The sequence below is a fragment of the Agelaius tricolor genome, unplaced genomic scaffold, assembly GCF_023055355.1.
Source record: "Agelaius tricolor isolate 1412-34295 unplaced genomic scaffold, bAgeTri1.0.p SCAF_11, whole genome shotgun sequence".
NCBI lineage: Eukaryota > Metazoa > Chordata > Aves > Passeriformes > Icteridae > Agelaius > Agelaius tricolor.
In genome coordinates this window covers 28629541-28655231 of record NW_027269271.1, presented here as the reverse complement: position 1 = coordinate 28655231, position 25691 = coordinate 28629541, and the positions used below count along the sequence as shown (strand labels likewise).

Here is a 25691-nt window from a genome sequence, read left to right as displayed (position 1 = left end):
TCATGGCTTTGGGATGAGCACAGGGATGGGTAATGGAAGGTGCACAGTCCCAGGAGCAGCAGGAGAGGTGCTGTATCAAGGCTACGGCTGCACATCAAAGTTGGTTTGTTGATCAGGATTGAGAGGAGAAAATAATGTCAGAATCACCTCCCCACCTTCACCAGCAAAAAAAAAAAAAACAAACAAAAAAACCCAACAAAACACAACCAAAAGCAATACTATGATCCCTCTCTTTTAGGCACTGCCAGAATACCCCAAGCAGCAGAGGCAGGGGCTGTCCTGGGAAGCCTGAAGGATCCCACACTTTCCCCTTAGTTGTCCATCTGTTGTTAGACTCCTCAGGAAATGTGTTCCTCCCACTCAGCACCTGAGCCCCTCACATGGAAATGAGAGCAGAGCCCCGCTCGCTCCTGAACAGGGTAATGGGATGTGTTATTCCTCCCTGTTTGCCAGGAGCATGGGCAGTGCCAGGAGGACTCTGGAATTGCTGCGTGGTTGGGCAGCAGTCAGAGCCCAACCCTCAGATCTGCCCCCGTGACGTTCCCAGTCAGAGTTTAAAGGTCTTTGGGTTCTTCTGGAAGGAAGGGGGGATCCCAGTGGGCCACATCCATCCCCACTGGATGCTGAGTTCCTGGCCCAGATGGAGATCATGCGCTGCCCCAGCATCCCTGGAGCTGCTGCTCTCCCACGCTCTGGAACAGCTGGAGCAGGGCTGGGATTTGCCCCTGTGTCTCAAAGACAAGGAACATCAAAAGCTTTACCTAGTGCTGAAGGAATTATTTGGCATCACTAAACTGATTTCTGCCTGTCCTCACTTGGTGCGGCTGGATGAGCACAGGGGATTGGGCACATGGGGAAGCTCAAAGCCTAAAACCCAAATTCCCTTTTCTCTGCATTTTCCATGTGATTGCATTGAGGAACAAGGGCCCGAAGTGAACCGGGCGGGGCTGAATGGCCGAGCCAGAGAACAGCTGGTGCAAAAACACTTCAACTTCTGCATCCCGAGCCCATCCCCGCAGATTTCCCTTCCTTCCCACCGCTCTCGATCCGCATCTGTGCAAACAGGATGAGCTACAAAAGTATAAATAAAGCGTTCAGCCGAATACAGCGGGCATGAGGGAAAGTTAAAAAAAAAAAAAATTCTAAAAAGCGGCCTCCCACATCAGGCGCTGCCCCTGGCGCCCGCTGTCCCGCCCGCAGCCCATTCGGGCCGCCCCCGGCCCCGCTGCCCGGGGGAGGGCACCGGGTCCCGCCCCGCCCCCGGGCCCGGGCCCGCCTCGGGTCCCTCCCGGAGGAGGCAGCGGGAGCGCCGCGCTGGCTCTGCCCGGGCAGGTACGGCCGCGCCGGGCGGGACAGCGGGCACCGGGCGCTGCGGGCCGGGTGCTGTGCCCGGGGCGCTCCGGTCCGGCCTCCGTGCCCGGGGCGCTGCGGGTCGGGCTCCGTGCCCGGGGCTGCCCGGGGGGGAGCGCTGGGGATGCTCGGGGGTGCCTCGGAGGATGTTCCTGGGGTGCGCTGGAGGATGGTCAGAGCGGTGTTTTAAAAGTGCTCAGGGATGCTCCGGGGTGCTCAGGGAATGGGTGGCAGCGCTTTGGAGGGTGCTGAGGGGGTGCTCTTGGGTCTGCTCCAAGGATGCTCCGGGAGTGCTCGGGGGGTGCTCCAAAGATGCTCGGGGTGTGCTCCAAAGATGCTCAGGGGGTGCTCAGGGCTCTTGGCCCCTGGCGTGGCTGCCCGGGGCCAGCATCAGCCGTGGCTCACTCGGGACGGGAGCGTTTCCAGAGCACGCCTGGCTCCGGGATGGAGGCACTGAGCGTGGCTGGGCAGCTGGGAGAGGGCAGGAGAGCTCCGAGCCCTGCAGGGACCCCCCAGAGGTCACCGTGTGAGGGCTGGGGAGGGCCCCCAGGCCCTGGGCACTGCAGTGGAAGTCCCCAGAGCTGTGTTTAGCCTCAAAGCCGAACCATAAACCCTGCCTAGCCTTGAAGATGTGGCTCAGCCGAGCCCCATCCCAGCCTCCGGGCTGAGCGAGGTCTCCCCCCGCTGCCTGCAGCCTCTCCCCGTTTCCTTGCCAGCCTCCCGGACCGAGCAGCTGCTGGCACCGAAACTCATTTCTGGCTCTGGCCGGGGCCGTGCCCGGGTTCCCTGTGTCCTGGAGGGGCAGGAGGCACGGGCAGCGCTCTCCCTCGCAGGCAGCGTCGCCTTTCCCCGGCCGTGCTCGCTGCCGGGGCATTCTGAGCAGCCCAGCTCTGCCGGCAGCAGCCGTGCCCCGGACAACTTTCCTCCGGTGCTCTTGCTCTTTCCTCAAGTGCAGCTTGCTCCCAGCGGCCAGCTGCAGATTTCAGCCGGCCTGAGAGCTCGGGCTGTGCTCCCGGAGAAATCGGGAGGGAGCGCCGAGCTGCTGTGGTGGGTGCACATCAGTGAGCTGGAGAAGAGGCTGGGTGGTCCATGAGGAAGCAGAACGTGGGCTGGATAATGTCAGCTGGAGGTTCACGTGAGTTCGGGATGGAGGAAGTGGTGGTTTGGATGCTCCGGGTGTGATGTTCACCGTGCAGGGGTGGGAGTGTGTCTGGACTCTTCAGGGATATCTCGTTTTCCTGACAGCTCTGGGATGTGATACCAGCAGGAAGGGCTTCCCTTGTCCAGAGCCACCCCAGATATTAAATATTTCAGCTGTGTTGCCCAAATGAAATTGGTGAACACCCAAAAGCATTGCTCATGTAGGGCAAGGGTAGCAACCACAGCAATGTGAACAAAAATCAGCATTTGCCTTTGGATGTGTTTTGCAGTCTTCCAGGTGGTTTGTGTTTGATTTTGGATGGGCTAAATGGGAAAAGCTGAGATTTCTGAGATGATACCTGAGATGGCAAAGGAGGAGGGGAAACCTGTAACCTCACATTAATCATTGGTTGTCACTTAGATTGTAAGATTTAAAAAATAAATATATCTGCTGAAATGACAGCCTGATGAGCAGGGAGAATCTGTGCTTGAGGAGGGATCAGTGAGTGGATTCATTAAAACAGCCCTGGAGCTGGAAGATGAGGTGTCAGGGAGCCTCTTGCTGCTGTGGGCTCTGTCAGACTCCTGGTGCAGTTCCCTGGGAGCAGGAAAACCCTGGTCACATCCTGCTCCTCTCCAGAAAATCCTGGTGTGAGCAAGGTTTTGTCTCCCAGGCATCATCCCCTCATGCAGTGCTGGGTCTGTCCCATTCCCACAGATTTCTTTGCCACCAATATGACATTGCTTCCCACCAAAGAACCTCTGGAATGGGAATGTTTTGGGAGGGAGAGGTTTGCTCTCAAAGCATTCCTTGAATCAGGAGTGGTGTTGACATCCTGGGACATGGCTGCTGGATGAACACAGGCTCATTCACCAGCTCGGTGCCAATTCAGGTCCCTCCTTTGCTGGTTTTACAGCTGCCAAATATTTTAAAAGTCCCATTTTCATCGCTGTGTGTTGTAGCCCAACTCATCAAAAAATCTTGGGTCTTTTTAAGGAAGCTTTGGGAGCAGCCACGGGGATGAGCATGGCCCCATTGATGAGGGGAAAAAAGTCAATATGGAAAGTTATTGTATTTTCCATTTGGTGCCCCACTTGACAGGGGTTATGTGGCTCTGCCTGGCTCCAGAGCAGTGGGATGCAGATTTTGGTCAATAAAACCCTGACCCCAACTCCAGGGGTGTGAAGGAGCCCATGGCTTGGGGCAGAAATCCTCACAGTGACAATGCCAGGGGAGAGCAGTGGGGAGGAACTGGCTGCAGGGAGCTCCTGCTTCAACCCTGGTTATTTTAAACCTCAGGGGAATTCATGTTTTGGGAAGCCTCGAGTCCTGCCCATCCCAGGGTTTAAACAGCACTTGGAAAAGAAGGTGGTGTCATTATTAAAAAAATACCAAATGTCCACCCAAATGGACAATTTGATGGAGTCAGAAATATGAAATATGGTGAAAAACCTACCCAGACACAGAGATCTCCATCTTCAAAGTGAGAATATGTTAAATTCATCTCTGCAGCTGGTTCCTCTGCCCATCAGGGATGAGTGTGGTGTAAGTGAGAAAGCTGAAACTATACCAGCCATGTGTGGTGTAGGGCTGAGGCTAGGTCAAAAACCTGGAGGAAAATCCCCATTTCCTAAATGGGTGAAAGGTGGGAAATGCTGCCCCAGGGCTCCCAGCTTCCATTATCCACACAGAAATCACCAGCAGAGGAGGAAGGTTGCACATCCTCCCTCTCTGCAGCCTCAGCCAGTGAGGAGAGTGGTTTCAGGTGGCCTGAAAAAGAAATGTTCCTGTGTGAAGAGGGTTTTGAACTTGTCAGGAGTGTGATCAATGCAAGTCTCGTTGGCTGGGGTCAGAAATCGATGGGAAATGGCTCCGTGGCTCCATGGGGGATTGCAGTGGTTACCCAGGGAGGAGAAGAGAAATGCAGACAACAGGGTTTTCCTAAAAGCACCTAAAATTTCCCACTTTGACCACGTGGGAGTTACTCAGTAACAGTGGCAGCAAAGCTTGACTTGTCCCAAGGTCAAGGAGGTACAGACCAGAAGCCATAGCAGGGTTTCATTGTTTTTCCTCAAAACTTGTGGGATTGAGGCAAAGAGAGTGAATGTTAGAAACGAGGCACCTCAGATTTTTGTCTGCCTTCTGACTGTGGAGCACTTTTGTTTCAGGGCTTTGGGTGCTTTTTTGTGCTCACCTGGCTCTGGGAAAGAAGACTTTAGGGAAAACGCCACAGTTTTCAAGGCACAGGATAAAATCACAAGAATTGACCAAGGCTTTTGTGAGTCTGTGGCTGGAATGAGCTGAAGGTCAGTCAGAAAAGAGGTTATCAGAGGAGGGGGTGAGTGTGATCGTTTTCCCCTCCTGGTAAGCCAGAAAGGAGGGAGAGAGTTTGGATATCTGATACCTCCAGGTCTGACCCGTCTCTAATGGAAATGCTGGCAGGAAGCTCATAACATTTATTAGACAGCAACGAGCAGCTTTAATAAAATCAGAGTCCACACAGCTTTATTACAGACACTGGGAAGGAAGGGGGCCTGAAATGGCTGCTTAAGCACCAAGGGTTGCACACCCGGGGGCTGCTGAAAGGGATCCCCTCCTTTATGGAGTGGTGGTGCAGGGTTCATTATTCAGCTTCCTTGTGAACCCTCTGGTTCAGACCCCGGGAGGCCCCACACGCCTCCAGGATGTTTTCCATGTGCACAGCCCCCAGCTCCAGCCCCAGCTGCTCCTCCTCCCTGCTTTTTGTGCAGAGGGGGTGGGAGGCCAGCCTGGACCTCTCCATCATCAGCCACGAGCTGATGGGTTGCAGGGAGAGCTCGTCCCTCTCCAGCACTCCCAAATTGCTTCCAGCTCCCAGCTCTGCTCTGGAGATGCCTCAGGCAGGCAGCAGCCATGGGAGTTTCCTCTTGGGGTGCAACAAGGTCCTGTTGTCATCAGCCATGTGCTGAAACCATCCACTGGTCCCAGGACGAAGGCTTGGCCCATAAGTAACAGGTTTTGCATCCTAAATCCAGTCCTGCTGTGCCTCAGCACAGAGGGAAGCCTGCCCAGCACGTGTGGTGTGGCTGCAGGCTGGGATGGATCCAGCTTGGGAACTTTCCCTCCTGGGTGCTGCTGGGTTTGTAGCAGTGGCTCTGGCATTGTCTGGTCTCCCCACTTTAATTCTGGGTCAGCTCAGCTGCCTCAAGCTGCTGTTCCAAGGGATGCTGTGGGGCACAGGACCACTGGCAGTGGTGGTTTTGTGATGCCAGACACACGTGGGAAGGTGGCTGGTGGGCTCCCAGGATTCAGATCTCATCCAGCAGCAACCCTGTTTGCTCTCACTTTGGGAAACCTCATGACAACTCCTTGCAGTGCAAACCAGGACTTTAAACTGCTTTTATTTAACTAGGTATTTATTTAATCCCACACAGTTTTCAAACCTCTTTCTTTTCCTCCTGGAGGGAAAGTCCTTCCCATGGCTGTGCCAGCGGGCAGAGGATCACAGCAGAGATCCCACCCGTGTGCAGGTCCCCAGCAGACTGGAAGTGGCTTATTTTTCTTCCTTTGCAGTGAAAACAGAATTGAAAAATCCCTACAACAAATATTCCCCGAGAGGCCATTTTTATTCCTGGTATGTCCATTTGCAGCCGGGTTGTTGTGCAATCCAGACCGCCTGGATGGAGCAGGTTTGGGTGTAACCCTTTGGGTGCTGAGGGCCAGCTCTGTCTGTGGGTCACCCTGGGGTGATCCTGTCCCTCTGCTCAGCCCTGTGAGGCACATCTGGAGTGCTGTGTCCAGTGCTGGGCTCCTCAGGACGAGAGGGAGCTCCTGGAGTGGAGGCTGTGGAAGGGCCTGGAACATCTCTGTGCCCAGGAAAGGCTCAGAGAGTTGGGCCTGGTCAGTCCCAAGAAGAGATGACTGAGAAGGGACCCCATCCATGGGTATAAGGATCCAAAGGGAGGTGTCAGATGGACCAGGCTCTGCTCAGTGGTGCCCAGCAATAGAACAAGAGGAATGGGCAGAAAATCATGCCCAGGAATTTCCACCTGAACGTGAGGCAGAACTTCTTCCCTAGGCAGTGACCGAGCCCTGGGCACATTGTCCAGAGAGGCTGTGGAGTCTCCTTCACTGGGGATATCCCACACCCTCTGGACACACTCCTGAGTAGGGTGCTCTGGGATGACCCTGCTGGATGATCTCATTTGTCCCTTCCAACCTGAATGGACCCGTGGTGGAGAGGAGAGGGGATGAAGCCCAAACCTGCCATCCCACAGGGATTCTCTGTGGGGAGGGGAGGGCAGCAGCCCTGCCAGCATCCAGGGAGGCAGCAGTGGTGGCCAGGGGGGTGGATGGGATGGCTCTTGAGCCACTTCAGAGCCGTCTGGTTCCTCTCATCCATGGGAGCAGAGCAAACCCCCCCGGCAGCTGCGGTGCCTGATGTGAAGCAGCAGCAGTTTCAGGCCATGACCTCAGTTCTCGTGCCTGGGGAACAATCTTGGTGAGCCCCTTCCCCACTGCCCACCCTGCAGCAACCCCCTTGGGCAAAGCTATCAGAGGCTGGATGTAAATCCATCAAGCACCAGCCCATAATTAATTAATTTGCGTGTTTTGACTCCTTCCCTTCGTAGCTCCCGATTAAAAGCTTATTTAAGGGGTCACAGACTTCTTCAGTTCCGGAGGGATTAAATGTGGGAACAACTGTAGGTCGTATGTAGGTAATTGCAATGAGGAAATGCTCCAAATTAAAGCTTCCTGCTAGCTCTGTCCAGTGGGAAAACCCAACAATTCTCTCAGAATGCCTTTAAAATCAGCATCATATAGAAATACGTGTGTTTTTCCCATCGTGCTGCTTTGCCTGGAGAACACAAGCAGCAGAGTGTGCTCAGAAGAGACACACGAGTGTAACTAAAGCAGAGGAATTCAGCAGAAAAGGGAAAAGGAGCCAGCGTGCCCTGGAGTTGGTTTGGAAGCTCAGGCTCAGTAATTGCTTGTGAAAGCAGAAAGCCACGGCCCCGCGCGGTGTGGGACGGAGCCGCGTGGGAAAGGCAGACTTTGGGAAAGGCAGAATTTCAATGATTTCTCATTCCTCGGGTAGGAAGTTTAACCCATCCGTGCCTCGGGGAGGGCTGGCAAAAGGACAAACACTGCTGGCTCTCTGTGCCTCCAGATACTCTGCTTCCTGCAAAGGCAAAACTTGTCTGCTTTTCTTCAAAGTTAATGTGTTAAAGTCCCGTCTGGGGGGTGCAGGGAGCTGGAGCAGCGCCAGCAGCTCTGCTCTCACACAGCCACAAGATGTGGTTTTCCTCCCCAGCATGAGATTCGGGCTGTGCTGCTCATTCAGCCATGGGAAAGGTGCTGGCGCTGCTCAGTGATGGGAGTCCCTGGTGAGAGCCCCCAGCAGAGCCCCCAGCTCCCAGGGGATGCCTTCACTTCCCAGGATTTTCTTTCCCAGCCCTGGAAGAGTTTTGCAGCCCTGAACCCCTCGGCCTTTGCGAGCATGAGGCTGTTGCGAGTTGAGTGCAGAGACTGAGGGATTTGTCCCTGCTGCCAGCCTGGAGGGGCAGCAATCCAGGATGCCCGAGGGGAATGCCAATGCAGGAGCTCAGGACAGGCTTGGGACGGGCACTCTGCCCATCACTGAGCCACCCTGCCCAAAATCACAGAATCCCAGACTGGTTTGGGTTGGGAGGGACCTTAAAGCCCTTAAATCTCGTTCCACCCCTTGCCATGGGCAGGGACACTTTCCACTGTCCCAGGCTGCTCCAAGCCCCCTCCAGCCTGGCCTTGGCCACTTCCAGGGATCCAGGGGCAGCCACAGCTTCTTGGGGCAGCCTGTTCCAGTGTCTGCTCTGCCAGCCGCCCCTGCCTTGCCCGCTGGAAGTTCGGATGGATAACCCCAGAGCCGAGGGCTGGAGAGTTTGATAGGGAGAGTGCCACTGTCCCCCCCCTCCCGGGGACACCGGGACACCCCCTGCCCGTGCTGCCCATGCCGTGCGGGGCGCTGCGGATGGATGGGCACAGCCAGAGGGGACAGGGGGCTGTGCCTGCTCCACACGGAGGATCTGGGGACACGGAGCCCTCCTGCAGCTCCCCCCAGGCTGCCGCCGGCGAGTCGCGGCTGCGTTTCCTCGGGAGAGGCGCTCCTGGAATTGCTAATGCTCCAGCCCGGAGGTGCAGCATGCGGAGGGCTGCAGCCGCAGCATCAGGTACAGCAGCAACGCCGCCGTTAATTATTGACTCTCTCTTCAATTATCAGCCCTGATAAGGCAGCACCCCCCTCGACAGCCCGGGCAGCGCTCGGCACTCTGTGTTTTCTGGGAAAAAGAACTATTCCGTGGAAAAGTAACTCGTTTTGTGCACCGGGATTGAACTGTCCTCGCAAAGGTCATCCGAGAGCCGTGGGCTGCTCTGTTGGAAAATCAATCCCTCTTTTGTGCTTCTTGGTTTAAACTTGTATTTGCTTTCTGAGCAAGGTCACAGCTCAGCTGACCAAGTTTGTAGCTGCTGGAGCAGCCTGGGGTGCAGCCACACCACGCTCGCTGCTCCGAGCCCTCCGCTGCCGCCTCCGGCATGGCAGAAGATGCTTTGGAGGGAGGCGAGAGCTGCTGCTCCCCGGGGCGTTTGTGGGTGCCAGCCTGAGCAGGTAACCTGACAAAATGCTTTGCTAACCAGTTTTTCCTTTCACCACGAAGTGCTGGAGCCGCTGCTGCAGTGCAGGAGAACAGACAGGCAGAGCTCAGATCGTGTTGTGTTACAGCTAACCAGACTGTGCTAACGTGCTGGTGGGTTATCTTGTTGTTTATAGGCTCAGGGTTAACTGTTTCCTAGTTAAAATTACTAGCAAGACACTCTGGGAGAATGGATTTTGTGGGGTATTTGTGGTATGTGGTTGAGTTAATTTGTAATTTAAATGTTTGGGGGTGTCATGGTGCTCTCCTTCCTGCTGGCTGGGGTGGATGGGGGAGCTGCTCACTTTGCCTGGCAAGTGGGATGGAGTGAAAGAGGGGTTAAATGTGAGTGTAAAGAGCCAGTGCTTGAGTCCAGGCTGGTTAAAAAGACAGTGCATTGTCCCTGCCCCCGGGAATAAAACCACTTCACTCTGTGCTGTTGCCTTCTCACATATTTGGCTTCTCCGTTTCCATTTCTATATGCATTTATTCCTGCCTTGAGAAAAACAGCCTAATTCCAATCTGGATTAATCCTCCCCTCTGTGTAGCAAAGGTAAGAATCAGCGATGCATGGGGGAAAAAAGAAACGTTCTTCAATTTCATTTAACAGAGAAAACTCAGCAAGTATAGAACCTGGCAGAGGGTCAGGCTAACAGGTTTTAGCAGGATGGGGATGCACCTAAAACTGTTACCCTGCCTCAAATTATGGACCCTGGGTGTAGGGGTCTGCTACCTCTGGCAGATGACTTCATATTTTAATCTCATTTTTCTTGGGGACAGGCATGGGAGATTGGCTGTGGGGTCCAAAGAGGCACATTTTTGGCTCTAAGCCATCTTCTCCATGCCTGAGCTGCCCCGGAGGGGGCAGGAGAACATCAGCAAGCTGGTTGGGGACATTCAGCATCCTTTTACGAGGCAATTTTGAAGTAGATTGGTCAAAGGAGAGTAGTCGTAGTATCAATTTGGGCTGCAGAGTTGGGACCCAGCCAGCTCATAAATGATCCAAATGTCATTATCTAGATATTAAAAACCATCCTATTCACTGGCTTCCCCCCCCCTTTCTGAATAAATGACCTAGAAGAGTGGAGTGTAGCTGGTCAGGCTGGAATTGGCTGCAGTCGGAAAATTAAGGGGAAGAAACAACATTTGAGAAAGAGGTTGGTGTTTGTTTTGGCACGTGCTGTTCTCTGGCAGGAGGAGACAGAAGGAGTTGTCCTTTGTAGAAGGAGTGTGGTTAACTGGAGAGCACTTGAGGAGCTTTCCAGGAGCTCACAAGGTGCTGGGTGGGCATCAACGTGACCCTCTGTGACCCTGCTGGAGCTTTGGAGAGCTTTGGTGTTCTCCTTGGGCTGGCACCTTCCTGACTTCCCATCAAGGGCTCTACATTGACCACAAACGTGCCCACGGGATTGACAACTGATTGTTTCTTTAAAAGGTTTTGATCTTTCAAAGTATAGAAGGGCTTGGGTTGGAAGGGACCTTGAAGATCACCTCATTCCATGGGCAGGGACACCTTCCACCATCCCAGGTTGCTCAGAGCCCTGTCCAAGCTGGCCTTGGACACTTCCAGGGATGTGGCAATGTCCTGTGGTAACAATCCAGCAGGATTTGACTTCATTTTGTAGCTGGTCTTTGGTAAAGGTCAGCTGGAGCCCCTTCCTGGGGAGCTCTGGAACTGGGGTCAGGCACTGGAGCCCTCACTGAGGCAAAGCTCTGCATGCAGAAAATGAGTTCAGACTCTGTTGTTTTGGTCCCTGAGATGGGTGTGAGCTGGGGCTGGCTCAGCACAGGCTCTGTGCTGCTGGTCCTGCCCTGAGAGTGTTGCATAGCTCAGGGATGCACTGGAGGAGCAGGGATGGACTTCCAAGCAGCTTTTGCGCCGTCTCTGGCCAGGAACCAAACTAGATACTGTAAGGAGAATCATAAACAAACAACCTACTGTTCAGGAAACTCCCACGTCATCCTCTGAGGCAGAAATTGAAACCAGACCTTCTCACTTGGAGCGTTGCTGTCCTTCTCACACAGGCCAGGGAGCCTCCTGCTGTGATCTCCAACTGCCCCAACCTCCTTCACCCTTCCATGCCTCCTCCCTGTGCCTTTCTAAAGGATCTGGAGGTGAGAAGTTTCACCCAGGACCTTTCTTGGTCGCTCCCAGCCTTAATTTCTCGTGCTCCAGGAGGGTCTCGTCCATGCCCACCTGATGGGAAGGAGCTGGGAATGTGTTACCATTTCTGGTAACACAGCCCAGAAATGATGTGAAGATCTCACTGTTGGCTGTGGTAGATCTCCACCTGAAGTTGTTCCCTGAGCTGAAAGCAATTTGTCTGTGGTTGAGTGCAATTTGGTGAAGGTTCTGTTTAACAGCAGGGACATGCTCTGAAGGAATGGCTGTCATTTGAATGAGATTCAACATAAATTTTGAATCTTTGCTCGTTGTGGATTTTAAAATAAAGGCAAACCAGTCATTTTTGTGTGTAGTTTATATCCCTGTTGTCAGGGAGCTTTTATCATGTTGGATATCTCCAGCTCACAGGAGGCTGTGCCATCGATCTCAAGCCATCCCAAATGTCTGTCTGTCCTCACTGGCAGTCAAACCCTCTGTAATGCAGGGGATGTTTTACAAGGACCAGCTCCCTGGGATGTGTCTGTCAAACACAAGTTGTTGCCTCTGGAAGAGGAGCTATTGATTTTAGCAGCTTCAAAGCCTTGGACACCACTGGGCTGCAGAAGATGGGAAGTGGGAGGGGGGTGGCCTTTGAAGGCTTGTGAGGCTTTAAGGAGAGATGAAGTTCACATGGCTGAGTGTGTTATTTTATTAAATTAGAAGTATCCATTTCTTTTTTCAAGGGTGAAGCGACTCCTCAGCCCTTGTCAGAAGATGCTTAAGTGACAGCCCAGTTAGACCCCACCATGGAGAAGACAGAAGGTATGGAGCCTACAGGATGTTTATTTGTTCATTTATTCCTTGAAAAAAAAAAAAGCCCAACCAGCCTTGGAGTAATTTCCTTACCAGAAATGCTGTAAATAACCTGTTCTGTAGATGTGGGGCCAAGAGGTGAAGAATCCATCATTCATTATTATGCAGATTTCTTAAAAACCACAGCAAAAGCAGGTCCCAGCTCTAGATCAGCACGTATTTGTCCTCCCATGCCCTGTGACAGATCCCTGCTCCCACCCTCCAGCTGTGCTCCTGTGCCCTGGGATGACCCCAGCGGTGTCTTCCCTCTGACTCCCAGGTGCTGCTTCCCACCCAGGCAGCACCTCAGCATCTCAGTGATGCTCTGTGCTGAGCAGCACCAAAATCTGTTCCCAAGTGTCCTGGTCCTCTCCAGCTGTCTCCAGGGTGGAGACAAAGGGCTCAGCCATGGGCCCTGGTGCCTCCTACTCCTCACTTGTTTGCTCAGAGGTGCAGAGCAGCCCAAACCACTGCGATTTCAGGGACTTGCTGCATAAAAGTGCAGAAATTTATCTGTTAACCCTCAAGGTGGAAATTTGGGGGCTGTGAATATTTGCAGGCTGGAGTGGCTGTGTTAAAGTGGGATACTCTGGTGGAGAGCTGTTGTTTGCCTGTGCTGGCTGGGTGGGCAGACACAGTGGCACCCATTTAGTGGTGATTTGCCTCAGTTAGGAGCTGTGCTGGGAGCTGAGCCAGTCACCTTGGGATGCGTGTTCTGCATGGCTGCGGCTCTGAGCAGCAGCCTCTGCCCAGAGCCGTCATTTGCAAGGAATAATTTGTGACCTGGTGGTTGCAGGTGAAGCAAGGCAATGATTTTCCTGCTTGGTGTGCGCTGCTTATGCCGCTGAAAAGTTCGAACCAAACTAAAAGCCTTGAAGAATGTCATTGTCATAGGTTGATCCCACATTCTATCATTGAGCTGGATTTATTATCCACCAGGCAGCTCTCTGTACCTACACAGACACGTAGCTCTGCCTGCAAAACCTGCTGTTTGCTTAATTGCCAATTAGAGCCATGATTTCAGGAAATTTTTGGCTTCCTCAGTGCAACAATTACCTGATGCACCTCTGGAAAACCAGATCAGAGCTTGGTGCGTGTCACTGTGTGTCTGCACAGCTTCACCTCGAGCCTCCGCGATAATGAGCTGCCTGCCCAAAGCTGAGATGAAAAGAGAATAAACATCTCCCCCCTGCTCGAAACAATTTTTTTTCCAAAATTCGATAATTTCTTCTTTTTCTGGGGGGGTGTTTCAACAGATGGCCAGCCACCCAAACCCGACGGGGACAGGGAGCAGCCCCGCAGCCTCCCCTACTCCCTGGAGACACCCTACGGCTTCCACTTGGACCTGGACTTCCTCAAGTACGTGGACGACATCGAGAAAGGCAACACCATCAGGAGGGTGCACATCCACCGCAGAGCCAAGCAGCCCAAATTCAACACCCTGCCGCGCAACTTCAGCCTGCCCGAGAGCGGCTCCCGCGGCTGCTCCACCGCCGCTCCCAGCAAGAGCTGGACCTCCACCTGCTCCTTCCCGCAGCGAAAGGCATCCCTGGGCGAGGAGCCGCCCCGGGCCCTGCTGCCGGCCGGGGCAGCTCCCGAGGAGCCGAGCTACCGGAGGAAGGCGCTGCTGGCGGAGGCGCGGCGGCAGGCGGAGCTGGGCTGGCCTCAGGCGGAGCTGGGCCGGCCGCAGGACGCGCTGAGGGCGCGGCCGCAGCTGCTGCGAGCCTCCAGCATGCCCGAGGCTCTGCCCCCCGGCCACAGCCCCCCGGCCGGACCCTCGCCCCTCCGGAGCCCTCCGCAGCCCTGCCACGGCCAGCCCGGCTCCGCAAGCGCCTCCCGCCCCAGCTCGGAGGGCAGCGCCTCAGCCCCGCCGCGGGAGATGGAGCGGGACGGCTCCGTGGGGCAGCCCGGCGGGGCTCTGCCCCTGCAGCCCCCCTGGCAGAGCCAGCAGCTGCAGGTGCTGGTGGAGAGCGGGGCCGAGGAGGGCGATGCCGCCGACGGCTCCGTCCTGGCCAGGGCTGAGGCAGCGGCACCGGCTGCCCTCCGGCTGGCGGAGGAGAGCATGGACCCTGCAGAAAGGGGGCTCACTGTGAGTGAGATGGATCTGAACGTGCTGAAGGAAGGTGAGGAGAGGAATGTCCAGGCTGGAGGGGACAAGGAGAGCGGTGCTCCCCAAGCCCCTGAGCATGGAGAGCCCGGCGGGGTCACGGCGCTGAAGCAGCAGGTCGCTGAGCTGGAGGAGCAGCTGGCCAAGAAGAAAGAGGAGCTCGAGCAGGTCAGGGCAGTGCTGGAGCAGCAGAATCGTGAGATCCAGGAGAAGGAGAAGAGCATTAAGCTGCTGGCCAGCTCCAAAGCTGAGCTGGAAGAGCAGCTGTGGCAGGAGAAGGCCAGGGAGGCTGAGCTGCGGAGACGGCGGAGCAGCGGGGCCTTGCAGCGCCTGGACGCCGCCGTGAACACCGAGCTCTCCCAGGTGTCAGGGCTCAGGCAGGCCCAGGACAAGGGCATCAACGTCAATATCCCACTGTCCACCAGATCCATCGGCTGCGGCACCCTCAGGGCAGAGAGCCTCAGAGCCCAGGCCGGGGAGGCGTGCAGGGAGCAGGCCCCGGCAGGCGCTCGGGCAGAGGGACGTGCTGGCGAGGCCAGCATGGAGGCTGGACCTCCTGCTCCCTGCCTCAGCCAGCTGCAGATCCACGAGCACCCCGGAGACCACAACCAGAACCACCAGAACTCCCTCGGCCCCAGCGCGGCCCGGAGCAAGGCGGGCTTTGGAGAAGATGAACCTCGGGAAGGGCTGCAGGAGGAAGGGGCCACTGGCCATGAGGAGCTCCCGGCTGTTGACCCCATTGGCCAATATGTGAAAAAGATCCAGGAGCTCCTGCAGGAGCAGTGGCTGTGCTTGGAGCACGGGTACCCTGAGCTGGCCAGTGCCATCAAGCAGCCGGCCTCCAAGCTCAGCTCCATCCAGAACCAGTTAGTTAATTCCCTGAACTCCCTGCTCTCTGCCTACTCCTCCCAAGGCCCTGTGGATAAGGAGAATTCCAACACGCACTATCAACAGTTGGGTAAATAATATTGGCACAGGCTTTGGTGTGTCCAGGCCAAATCTTTTCCCATTTATTCCAGCGTGGAGCAGGGGGATGTGGTGGAACAGTTGTTGTCAGTCAGATCAGGAATAGTCTCGACAAAGCATGATGAGAAAAGCAAATTTCTGCATGACACAGGTTATGGATCTGACATGGAAAAAAGCAAACAAAATGATGTAGGAGCTCATAAAGCAGTGGCTCGTTTATATGCAGGATCAGCTTCCAAAAGCTGCCACACTGGTGGCTGTTCCATCAAATAAGCATTATTTTTATTCAGATTGCACATCTCAGTTTGCAAGAATATGAGGCTGGTTCTCGTCTGGGGTAAATCAGTGTGGAGTTCTCCAGAACCCAAACCAGTCAAACTGACTGAGCAACCAGGCTGGGAAAAAAGACCTGTCCCCACTCACAGACCTTCATCTAAAATAATTTTAGCTTATATGAAGATGGGAATCCAATGCCTGTTCTCTGGGGGAGGGAGGGAAGGGACTTGCAAATAGATAAGTGACTTATTCCTTAATATATAGACACTATTCAAAGTCCAGTGGAAAAACTCATCCATGTAGTATTATAGCAGATTTATATAGGAATTTTCCAATACATTACTACTGGGGAAAAAAACCCCAAAAACCAAACCAGTAAAATCTACTTATATTCATAGGACAAATACATAATTCCCAGTCACTTCTTTTACATTCCCAGTGACCTGGAGATGTTTGAGACCTGTATTAAAGGTGGCAGGGCAGGTTCAGGTTGTGGCCAGCTGCATCTGTAGTTTTGCAAGACATCAAAAGACTCTCATAAGATGAAGTAAGATGCTTACAATTATGATTTGTGGCTTGTTGCTAGAGGTTGGGAATAATTATTGCTAATTATGGCACATCTGCTTAATTAATCTATTATTTTGTATTTTGGTAGAAAACTCTCCAACCACAAGTCTTAAATCCATCATGAAAAAGAAAGGTTATGGTTTCCATGCAGGAGGCAATGGGACCAAAAAGAATCTCCAGTTTGTTGGGGTAAATGGTGGGTAAGCATCCATTCAGAAGACAAAAGCTGCCTTTTAACCTGGAATGTCCTCTGTATCGCTGGAGAAGTCATTCTTTTCCCCCTCTTTTCCCCTCCTGATTAAAAGGCCAGTTGAAACAGAGCCTCTTTTCTCCCTTCTTTAATGCAGCACTGATCACCTGTGAGTAACCCTGTTAAGGAGGGGTGATGCAGTGTTCAGAGCAGCAGGGACATGCTGGGGACTGACACTCTCTGCACACCCTTCTCCTGGGGCCTCATCCCAAACCCAGCTGGGGAAGGTGGGAATATTCCATGGGAAGATTCCCTGGCAAGATTCCCACTGCCCTTGGTGGGTTCTGGAGGAGGCCAGCAGCACTGCCTGGGTGAGCACGCTGCCACTAACCTGCCCCCATGCTCCAGCAAAGCCAACAGCACTTGGTGCAGGGCCTGGGAAGAGACTTTTATGGTGAATAAGGGATTACCTTGGGGTGAAGGAGACTTTAGGTTGTGCTCCCCACTCCAGGTGTGTCCAATATCCAACACTCCTTGGCCTGTGAGCTGAGCGGAGGCAGCACCTCCTGCTGAGGTGAATGTGTGATGGCATGGAGAGTGCAGGACACGTGTCACGATCCCTGGGCTGGGCAGACAGCTGTGTGTGCCAGCCTGGGTGCTGCTTTCTGCTCACATCCTGCTCCCCTGACTTCCCAGTTGCTGGGAAATGCCAAATGGGTACAACTTGTAGGGACTGGAGGAGTCTTGGTTCCTTTGAGGAAAGTTCTGGGGTCCATCCAAGTGAACGTTCTGTTTTGTGGAAGACATTATTAATATTAATGCTTTTAGACAACCAGAGGAGAGATGTCTATCAGGGCTGCTGGAATGATGGATTCAGCCCAAAAGACTTCAGCCCAAAAGCTGTGCAAACACAGCTTTTGTCTCATGCTCCTCGAGGCTGCCCATGCCACCTCGAGTCCCTCCTTGCCACGGGGGCCGTGCTGCTGTCACCCTGCCAGCGTGTCAGCAGCTCCCAGCAGGGAGGCAGCTCTCAGCCCTGCCTGGGCTGTGTGTGATGGACATCCCTCCAAACCCCGAAGTAACCTTGCCTGCTGCTCATTAACTGCTTCTGCCACACTCCTGCTGCTTAAGGAGCCAAACAAAGACTAACCCCGACTTCGGCCGCGGCTCAGACCTTTTAACTTGCTGCTTGTCACTCTGGGCTTCACCCAAGGCCCATTGGGGGCAATGAGCCTTGGTCAGGCCCCGTGGCTGTGGCTGGGGAAGGAGGGAGTAACCTCTGGTGTCCTCAAATAGCTACGAGACAACGTCAAGTGAAGAGGACACCAGCTGCGAGGACAGCGACACCGAGACCGAGGACAGAGCCGGGGACGTGGAGCCCGAGCAGGATGGAAGGGAAAGCAGAGGGCCTTCCTCAGGGGAGAAGCGTGAGGAGGAGGAGGATGATGATGAGCAGGAGGCATCAGCAGGAGCAGCACCCTGCTCTCAGCACCAGGCTCACAGGTAACCAGGACACCGGGTGGTGACTGACCCGTGGTGGCCACAGGACACGGGAATGCAGGGCTGGGTTGGGAATTCTTCTGGTGGAACAGCAGTGGTGACCTCTGCAGGAAAGGGAAAAGGCTTTAAAGACCTAAATATTTTCTGAGTTACTACAGAATCTAATGGGGATTGATTCAGGCCCTACACTGAGTCATGTCTGGTGAGTTAGCTCATTTCTCCCTTCTCATGGAAAGTTTTTTGGTAAAGTTCTTTGCAGGTTCAGGAATAAGATTTTTTTACCCCACCTTAAGGATTTTTGTAATAGATGAAACTGACCACATAAATCTGTGATTCTGGGCTTAAACCTCTGCCTGAGTGCTTGGCTTTGTACCTAAAATCTGTGTCAAGTCAATGGGACAACTTGTGTCCCATAATTTAAACACTTAAATGTGTTGAACGTATTCCAACCTAATCTGCCTGTGTTCTCCTACTTGGTTCAATATCTCCTGTTCCATGGTGGATTTACAAAAGTCTTTTCCCTTTAGATGCAAACCCTCTGAAGATTTCCTTGCTGCCTGCCAGCTCCTCAGTGAACACCTCCCAGAAATCAGCAGCAGAAGCAACCAGCATCTGGTACAGATATTTCCCAGTCCCGTTTCAGACACGGTTCATGCTCTCTGTTCATGTTTTAATGGATGAGATTATCCCTGTGGCACATTGCAGGCTGTGCTCTGGACAGCTTTGTGAGGAGAGGGGGGTGAGGTGACATCTGAGTCAGTTTTAGAACAGCCAAAAAGAAAGGAAGAGAGGAGGGGGAAAAAAAAAAAAAAGATGAAGGCTTTGTCTGGTTACTCATCCAAGTTACCACAGGAAATTCCTTTCCCCCTCAAGTTGCAGCAGCAATCACAAACCCACAGGCTGAGTGCTGCCGGGGTGGGGCCAGGAGCTGGGCCAGCCACCGCTCTGCAGGGACATTGACAGTGACACTTTGTGTTTGCAGCAGCCTGTCCTGGGCTCCATCTCCCAGGAGTGGTTCCAGGTGTCCAGCCACAAGGCTTCCAGGCCAGAGGTGGTGGCAGCGTACCTGGAGACACTGGGGGACATCCAGCCCCAGCTCCTGGAGACCGTGGTGAACCTGCCTGACAGGAATGGCAACACAGCTCTGCACTACAGCGTGTCCCACTCCAACTTCCAAGTTGCAAAGCTCCTGCTGGACACGGGTAGGAACGGCCACTCTGCTCAGCCAGGGCTTCTGGCTGTGGCAGTGGCCCTTGCCACGGGGTCGTGGTCCCATGAGGGATGGCAGCACGGGGAACAGGGGGACATGGACAGTCCCAGACATGGCAAACACTGAAGGAGGTCCAGGGTCCTCCCAGGGAGCTCAGTCAGGAGCTAAAGGAGGTGGGACAGAGGTGGGGCTGAGGACCAACAGCCACCTACCTGCAAGGGCCCCATCCAGGAGGCAAACATGGGGGCAGGGTCCATCCAGGAGAAAAACAGGAGCCCAAGATCCGTCCAAAGTGCAAGGATGGGGCTGAGGTCCATCCAGGAGACCTGGCTGACCTCAAGACCAGCATCCTCCCCCACAGCTCAGCTCTGGGCCCATGGATGTCATCAGGGGTTCCAGCTGCCATGAAGGCTCATCAGTGCCCTCACACATCTTGGGGGCTTTGCGGCCTGACTTTGGGATGGCTCAGGGTTGCTGGATCCAAAGGCATGTCCCTCATGGCCCCAGTCCAGGTGGGATGGGGTGGCTCCCCAGCTTCTTGCAGCAGCCAAAGCCACATCACGGCTTGGGGCAGGAGGATCAGACCCCTGAGAGCATAAGAGACTCCCCAGCACTGCAGAAAAACTCCCATGTTAAACTATTGAACTTTCAGCTTGTGTTGCAATGAAAGAACAAAAATCTCAGCTGAGCCTGTACAGGGCAAAAATGTGCTCGTGCTCTGAGAGAATAGAGGCACTTTGGCCTTTTCTCATGGGCCAGACAATCCATGAAATGTTTGGGAAATGGCAGATTATCATACACATCTATAACCCAATTGTTGCCGCAGAGGCGCGGGGAGGGAAGGGTTTGAGGCAGCTGCTTCCTCAGGGTGAGGCTGGACCCGAGCCCTCACCCTCAGCCATAGCTCATTCCTCGTGGAGGAGCTGGAAATGGGCTCTTTGAAGTGAAAAATGAGTGAAACGGGGCCAGGATGTTTTCCAAGCCCGTTGGGTGATGGGCGTCTCTCTGCTGCTCCCTTGCCACTGGAGCCAAAGCAAACAGCCCACAGCTCCAACCAGCATGTGCTCGAGGCATTAATTATCCCCCTTTAATTTCTATTTGTTGTGGTCTTCAAAGTTAATTGAGTTGACCTCAACAGTTGTAATTAACTGGAGCACCAGGGGCCGTTTAATGCTGCGCTCACAAGCCTGGATATTCAAAACAGATAAATCCGCGTCCTGTATCATTATGGAATAACTCCTTTTTCTGGGAATGTGTCCCATGTTGTATGAGTCCCTCTTTCCTTTTTGTTCCCTCTGGGTGATCCCCCACGGGCTGGATGCATCCCCTGCAGGCAAGTGCTGCCTGGACCTGCAGAACCGTGCTGGCTACACGGCCGTGATGCTGACGCCGCTGGCGGCCCCCGAGACCCGCCAGGACATGGAGGTGGTGATGAGGCTGCTGAAGGAGGGGGATGTCAACCTGAAAGCTGCCCAGGTGTGTGACAGGAAACTGCTGGGGCAGTCATTTGGGTTCCTTAGCTTCCGTGGCAGCACCAGGCTGAGGCTCGGCAGCAGGAATGGGGTGGGAGTTGCTGCTTCCCAAACGTTCCAAAATAAACTTTATCTGAGTGTGGCCACCCTGTGAGCAGCTCCCTGGGAAGGGGTGTGACAGCTGGGGCAAATGGAGAAACTAAAAAAAAAGCTGGAAATTTTGCAAACAGGTTTTTCTGAGGCAAAAATCAGAAATGAGAAGCGAGGGGTGAACCTCAGGGTGTGGGACCTCAAGGTTTGCTGGTGAGCTTCATCAGAGTCACACATTCTGGTTTAGGGATGAGAGTGCCCTCACCCATCTCTGCTCCCACACTGCTGTAAAAGTTAGTCCAGATCTGAATAAACTGCCCAGGAGGATTTGGGGAAGCCACATTTGGGGGCAGCTGGGCAGTTTGGCCATGCTGCTGCGAGGACCCTCCACAAGTGAACAGGTGCCTCTCACAACACCTGCTGGGGAGCCCCAGGGGATTTGATAACAACGTGCAATAGGATGCAATAATAATAGGAATAATTATAGTGCATGTACCATGCAATAATAACATGCAGTGTTATGATACCTGGTTATGGGATGTGCGTTAGTGGTGGGCTTGGCAGCGCTGGGTGAATGGTTGGACTTGGTGATCTTAGAGAGCTTTGACCAATCTAAATGATTCAATTATTCTATATGTGTAATAATAATAATAATAATAATAATAATAATAATAATAATAATTAAAAAAATAATTACAATATTATTATAGTTATTCTATTGTTATAATTATCATATAGTTATATATTATATAATATATTGTAATAATATCTTATACTATTATATATAGCATTTACATTATATATACCATATATATTGTATTATATTATATTATATTATATTATATTATATTATATTTATTATATTATGTTATTATATATACCATTATATATATGAATAATGTTAATAATATATTATGATATTATTATATTTTTGTAAACATTATCAGATCATAATATATTATAATGATAATTATTATTTAGTAATAATAATTATATATTATACAACTGTTATAATAATTATTATATTATAACTATTATATAATAATATATTATATAATATATTTTAACAATTTATTATACTATTATATATACTATACTATTATATATTATTATTTATACCATTATATATATATATAATGTATATTATACTATTATTATAGTATTGTAAATATTTTCAGATCATAATATATAAACTACTTCTTCTTCTTCTTCTTCTTCTTCTTCTTCTTCTTCTTCTTCTTCTTCTTCTTCTTCTTCTTCTTCTTCTTCTTCTTCTTCTTCCTCTTCTTCTTCTTCTTCTTCTTACTCTTCTTCTTCTTACTCTTCTTCTTCCTCTTACTTTTCTTCTTCTTCTTCTTCTTCTTCTTCTTCTTCTTCTTCTTCTTCTTCTTCTTCTTCTTCTTCTTCTTCTTCTATTTTTACTTTAATTTTAATTATTATTATTATCATTATTAATCTCGGAGCAGCAGGGCTGTGGGAGGAGGCGGGCAGGGGTCGCTCAGCCTGTCCTGTGGCCCTGCAGGGCGGCCAGACCGCGCTGATGCTGGGGGTGAGCCACGACAGGGACGACATGGTGCGAGCCCTGCTGGCGTGCCGGGCCGATGTCAACCTGCAGGACGAGGAGGGCAGCACGGCGCTGATGGTGGCCTGTCGCCAGGGCAACGCCGACATCGTCCGCCTGCTCCTGGCGCAGCCCGGCTGCCTGGTCACGCTGACGGACAAGGTGGGGCTCCACAGCATCACCGCAGGCAGGGAAACTCAGCGGGGATCTCGTGTTCCGGGCAGCAATCTCCCAGGGGTGGGTTCGAAGTGAAAAGTGCCGATTTCAGTCCATTCTCTGAACCAAACCCCCTGTTCTTGGTGCTGCTGGGCTGTGGATGGAGTGGCTGTGACAGCCATGGGCTGGGCAGGAGTGTTGGTATAACCCTAAAAAAAATCCAGATGAAATCCTGGGCATGTGGAATCAGCAGAGCTTCAGCTCCAAGAAACTAGCAGCAATTAACTCTTCCCTGAGAATGGAGCCTCTCCATGGGGATGTGTGGGATGGGGCTGGGCTGGGAGTGGGTGGAAATTCCTCCTGCCAGGCCACAGGGCTGCATTTGGAATTATGGAACTATTTTCTAATTCAACCATAATTTTATCTGAGATGTGCAGGAGGGCACTGGGGCCGGGCAGAGGCACAGCTGGGCTGAGTTTGGTGTGGTTGGGGCCCAGAGGAGGGTTAGGGATGGTGACTCACTGTAAGGCAGGGAGGAAAGGAGGGAGGGAAGGCTTGGGGACGGAGCAGGGATTCACTCTGGCGGTGATGTGTCCCCTCTGTGTCCTGCAGGGCGGGAACTCGGCGCTGTCACTGGCCCACGGGGACATCGCTGCTCTCCTGCGAGCTCACATCGAGCTCAGCCCCTCCCTCCCGGTGTGAGCCGGGAGCCAGCGCTCCTCCCTGAGCATCCCTGCTGGGGCCACAGGGCAGGAGCTCCCTGTACCATCCACATAATGCTCCCTGTGCCTGATTCTCCTCCTTCATCCCACTCACAGCCCTGATCTGTGCCACAAACAACTCCAGACCCTCTCCTCTCCTCTCCTCTCCTCTCCTCTCCTCTCCTCTCCTCTCCTCTCCTCTCCTCTCCTCTCCTCTCCTCTCCTCTCCTCTCCTCTCCTCTCCTCTCCTCTCCTCTCCTCTCCTCTCCTCTCCTCTCCTCTCCTCTCCTCTCCTCTCCTCTCCTCTCCTCTCCTCAGAAAAGCACATTAGAGCAGCAATACTTAGTTTTTTGTAACCTGAGGTTATGGGTGTCCTTTTAATCGACTACTTAACTGTATCTCATTTAACTTGTAAGTTTGTGTCCTAATATTTATTATCAGCTCTTCTGTAAGTAGTGGCAGGCAGCGATTGCTCAGTGTATGTAACAACAAACACAAGCTGGATGGATTATGGAAAGCATAAAATCCTATTTATGTTTGCTTATGCGGGTTTGATGCAAGAATTAAAAATTAATGCTCTAGGAAAATATTTGAGCACGCCAGACCCAAACAGGCAGACATTGTTGTGCCTGGGTTTGGAATTACCATATGGCTGTTATTTTTCCCTAATTAAGTTTGAGCTAACGGGGAAGTGCAGCCCATTGACAGGCTCTGCATCACGGTGGGGTGGGGCAGGGCATTGCAAGCCCTGCAGTCCCATCAGATTCCCAGCCCAGGGTGTGGTGGTGTTGTCCAAGAGCTCTGTGCAGTGCCTTTGCTGGCAGATGCCTTTTGGAGCAGTGTTTGCTCCTTGCTTTGCCTCTGCTCAGTTTTCATATTCCCAAACTCCTCCTGCAAAGCCAAGCCGTGATTTGGGTGCTGGGACTGGGTCTCCCCCACCATGGAGCACCCACAGGGTCCAGCATCACCCCAAATCTGGGTTTTTTCTTAAATCCCTTTGCTGACAGAGAGGGAGGCAGGGCTCAGGCCCCACTTTTCTTGTTCTGCTGCATCAGGACCCAGTGGGTGCCCTCCCTTGGCTTTGGTGGAGCACACCCACATTTCCCTGATTAGCTAATGACTTTTTAATTTTTGTAAGCAGAAGGAAATTCTGGCCCACTCTGGTTGTTGTTCAGTCAGTTCACATCCTGACAAAATGTCTCTTGAGCTGCCTTGTGCCCCCATCCTTGCAGGGAGGGGAGAACAGCCCTGACCTCTGTTTGCCATGGAAATCTGCCATCTGCTCAATCTTTTCTTCACATTTTTAGTCCAGGCATTCACTATCTCAAACTTCTATCTGCCTTATTTTCTTTTTAATCTATAACCCAAAATGCCTCCTTTATGTACAAATAAAATGAATTAAACCTTTCCCTGTGTGTGTTCCTGTCCCCATGGCTGTGGCTTTTCTGGGGTGACTTCCCACACCTGCACAGCACCAAACCAGCCATTGTTGAGGTTTTTCTTCAGATCAGTGACACCCCCCACATCCCCAGAGGGGTCCCTGCACAGATATGCCAAGGTGGGATATTTTTTGCAGGAGTTCCCTCAATTTGTGTAAAAAAGCCAGCACGGGCATCTCTGCCAGGCCCAGCTGCAAACAAAAAGAGCCATAACACAATTTTTTGACAGTTTTTACTGAGATTTTTTCCCTGACAGCTCTGGATCTATACTTGCAGAGAGGAATTTTCCTGCTGCTTCCCTGAGGAAGGTAAAAGTTCCTGTTTCAGCAGAATAAATGTGGGGGATTTTCTGCTAACCATCAGGGTGGCTTTGGGAAGTGCCTGACTCCCCTTGATTTGGGGACAGGGAAGTTTGGGGTGTGCTGCAGCTCTGCAGGGAGGCATCCCAGAGTTTGCTGCCTTCCCCTGCCCCTTTCCCTCCTGTTCCCATCCCTGCAGCCCAGGTTAATGCATCCCCAGGATGTTGATTTTCATTTCTGTGCCTCATCATTCCTCTTTGCCCTTCCAACCACCTCCCCAGGAGGAGCAGCTCCTCTGCTCATGTGGACCCTGAGGGATCATGGATGGGTTGATGCTGCCCCTGGCATCTCCCAGTGCCCAAAATCCCTGCTGTCAAAGTACCAGACTGCACAAAGAAATCATCTGTGGGATCTCAGTGCCACAAAGAGCCAGAGCCAGCCTCAGTTTATATATTCCAGTATCACTGTAGAGATCAAACTAAATATAGGCAAGGAGAAACACACCCCCAGTGCGAGCACTGCGCAGACCAATGGAGACAATGAAGTCACAGCAAGAAAAGGAATTAATCTAATGATCTTTACAGGCTCAGCATCCAGCAGCCCATCAGCTGTGAGGGGAAAGAATGATGAGGAGCTTGGCTGAACACAATTTTTCCACTCTCCTTATGGGCATTTCCAGCGTGTCCCTTTCTTTTGCTGCAAGGAGAGGAGAGGGGACTCTGAGGGTCTCAGCTGCAGCACCTCAGTGCTCAGGCAGAACCACTTTGCTCAGCCTTGACAGGGTGAGAGAGCTGGGCATGGAGAAGTGAAGGCTTCAGAGAGAGCTCAGAGCTCCTTCCAGGGCCTAAAGGGGCTCCAGGAGAGCTGGAGAGGGACTGGGGGCAAGGGACAGGACACAGGGAATGGCTGCCACTGCCAGAGGACAGGGATAGATCAGAGATCAGGGATAAATTCTCTGTGAGGGTGGGCAGGCCCTGGCACAGGTGCCCAGAGCAGCTGTGGCTGCCCCTGGATCCCTGGCAGTGCCCCAGGCCAGGCTGGAGCAGCCTGGGACAGTGGG

General features: G+C 52.7%; 1 protein-coding gene across 3 annotated transcripts; it reads left to right on the top strand.

Moving 5' to 3' along the window:
- The first annotated feature begins 1214 nt into the window (after positions 1–1214).
- Positions 1215–24300, top strand: KANK4 (KN motif and ankyrin repeat domains 4). 3 transcript variants are annotated; one of them, XM_071436889.1, is made up of 10 exons: positions 1215–1332; positions 11989–12067; positions 13354–15162; positions 16102–16213; positions 17500–17706; positions 18231–18318; positions 18689–18905; positions 20247–20389; positions 21998–22198; positions 22805–24300. In XM_071436889.1, exons 2-10 carry the CDS (start codon positions 12052–12054, stop codon positions 22892–22894), a joined length of 2883 nt encoding a protein of 960 aa, XP_071292990.1. In that variant the 5' UTR covers positions 1215–1332; positions 11989–12051; the 3' UTR covers positions 22895–24300. The 3 variants fall into 3 exon arrangements, with proteins under 3 accessions (XP_071292990.1, XP_071292988.1, XP_071292989.1); XM_071436887.1 differs by having other exon boundaries at positions 18686–18905; XM_071436888.1 differs by lacking the exon at positions 1215–1332 and adding an exon at positions 8172–9116 and having other exon boundaries at positions 18686–18905.
- Positions 24301–25691: the final 1391 nt, after the last annotated feature.

Excerpts from the sequence above, each read along its gene's own strand:
- KANK4 (XM_071436887.1), top strand. Across the intron at positions 17,707-18,230 it reads TCTCAGCACCAGGCTCACAG|ATGCAAACCCTCTGAAGATT; the intron begins GTAACCAGGACA and ends TTTTCCCTTTAG. Across the intron at positions 20,390-21,997 it reads TCAACCTGAAAGCTGCCCAG|GGCGGCCAGACCGCGCTGAT; the intron begins GTGTGTGACAGG and ends GTGGCCCTGCAG.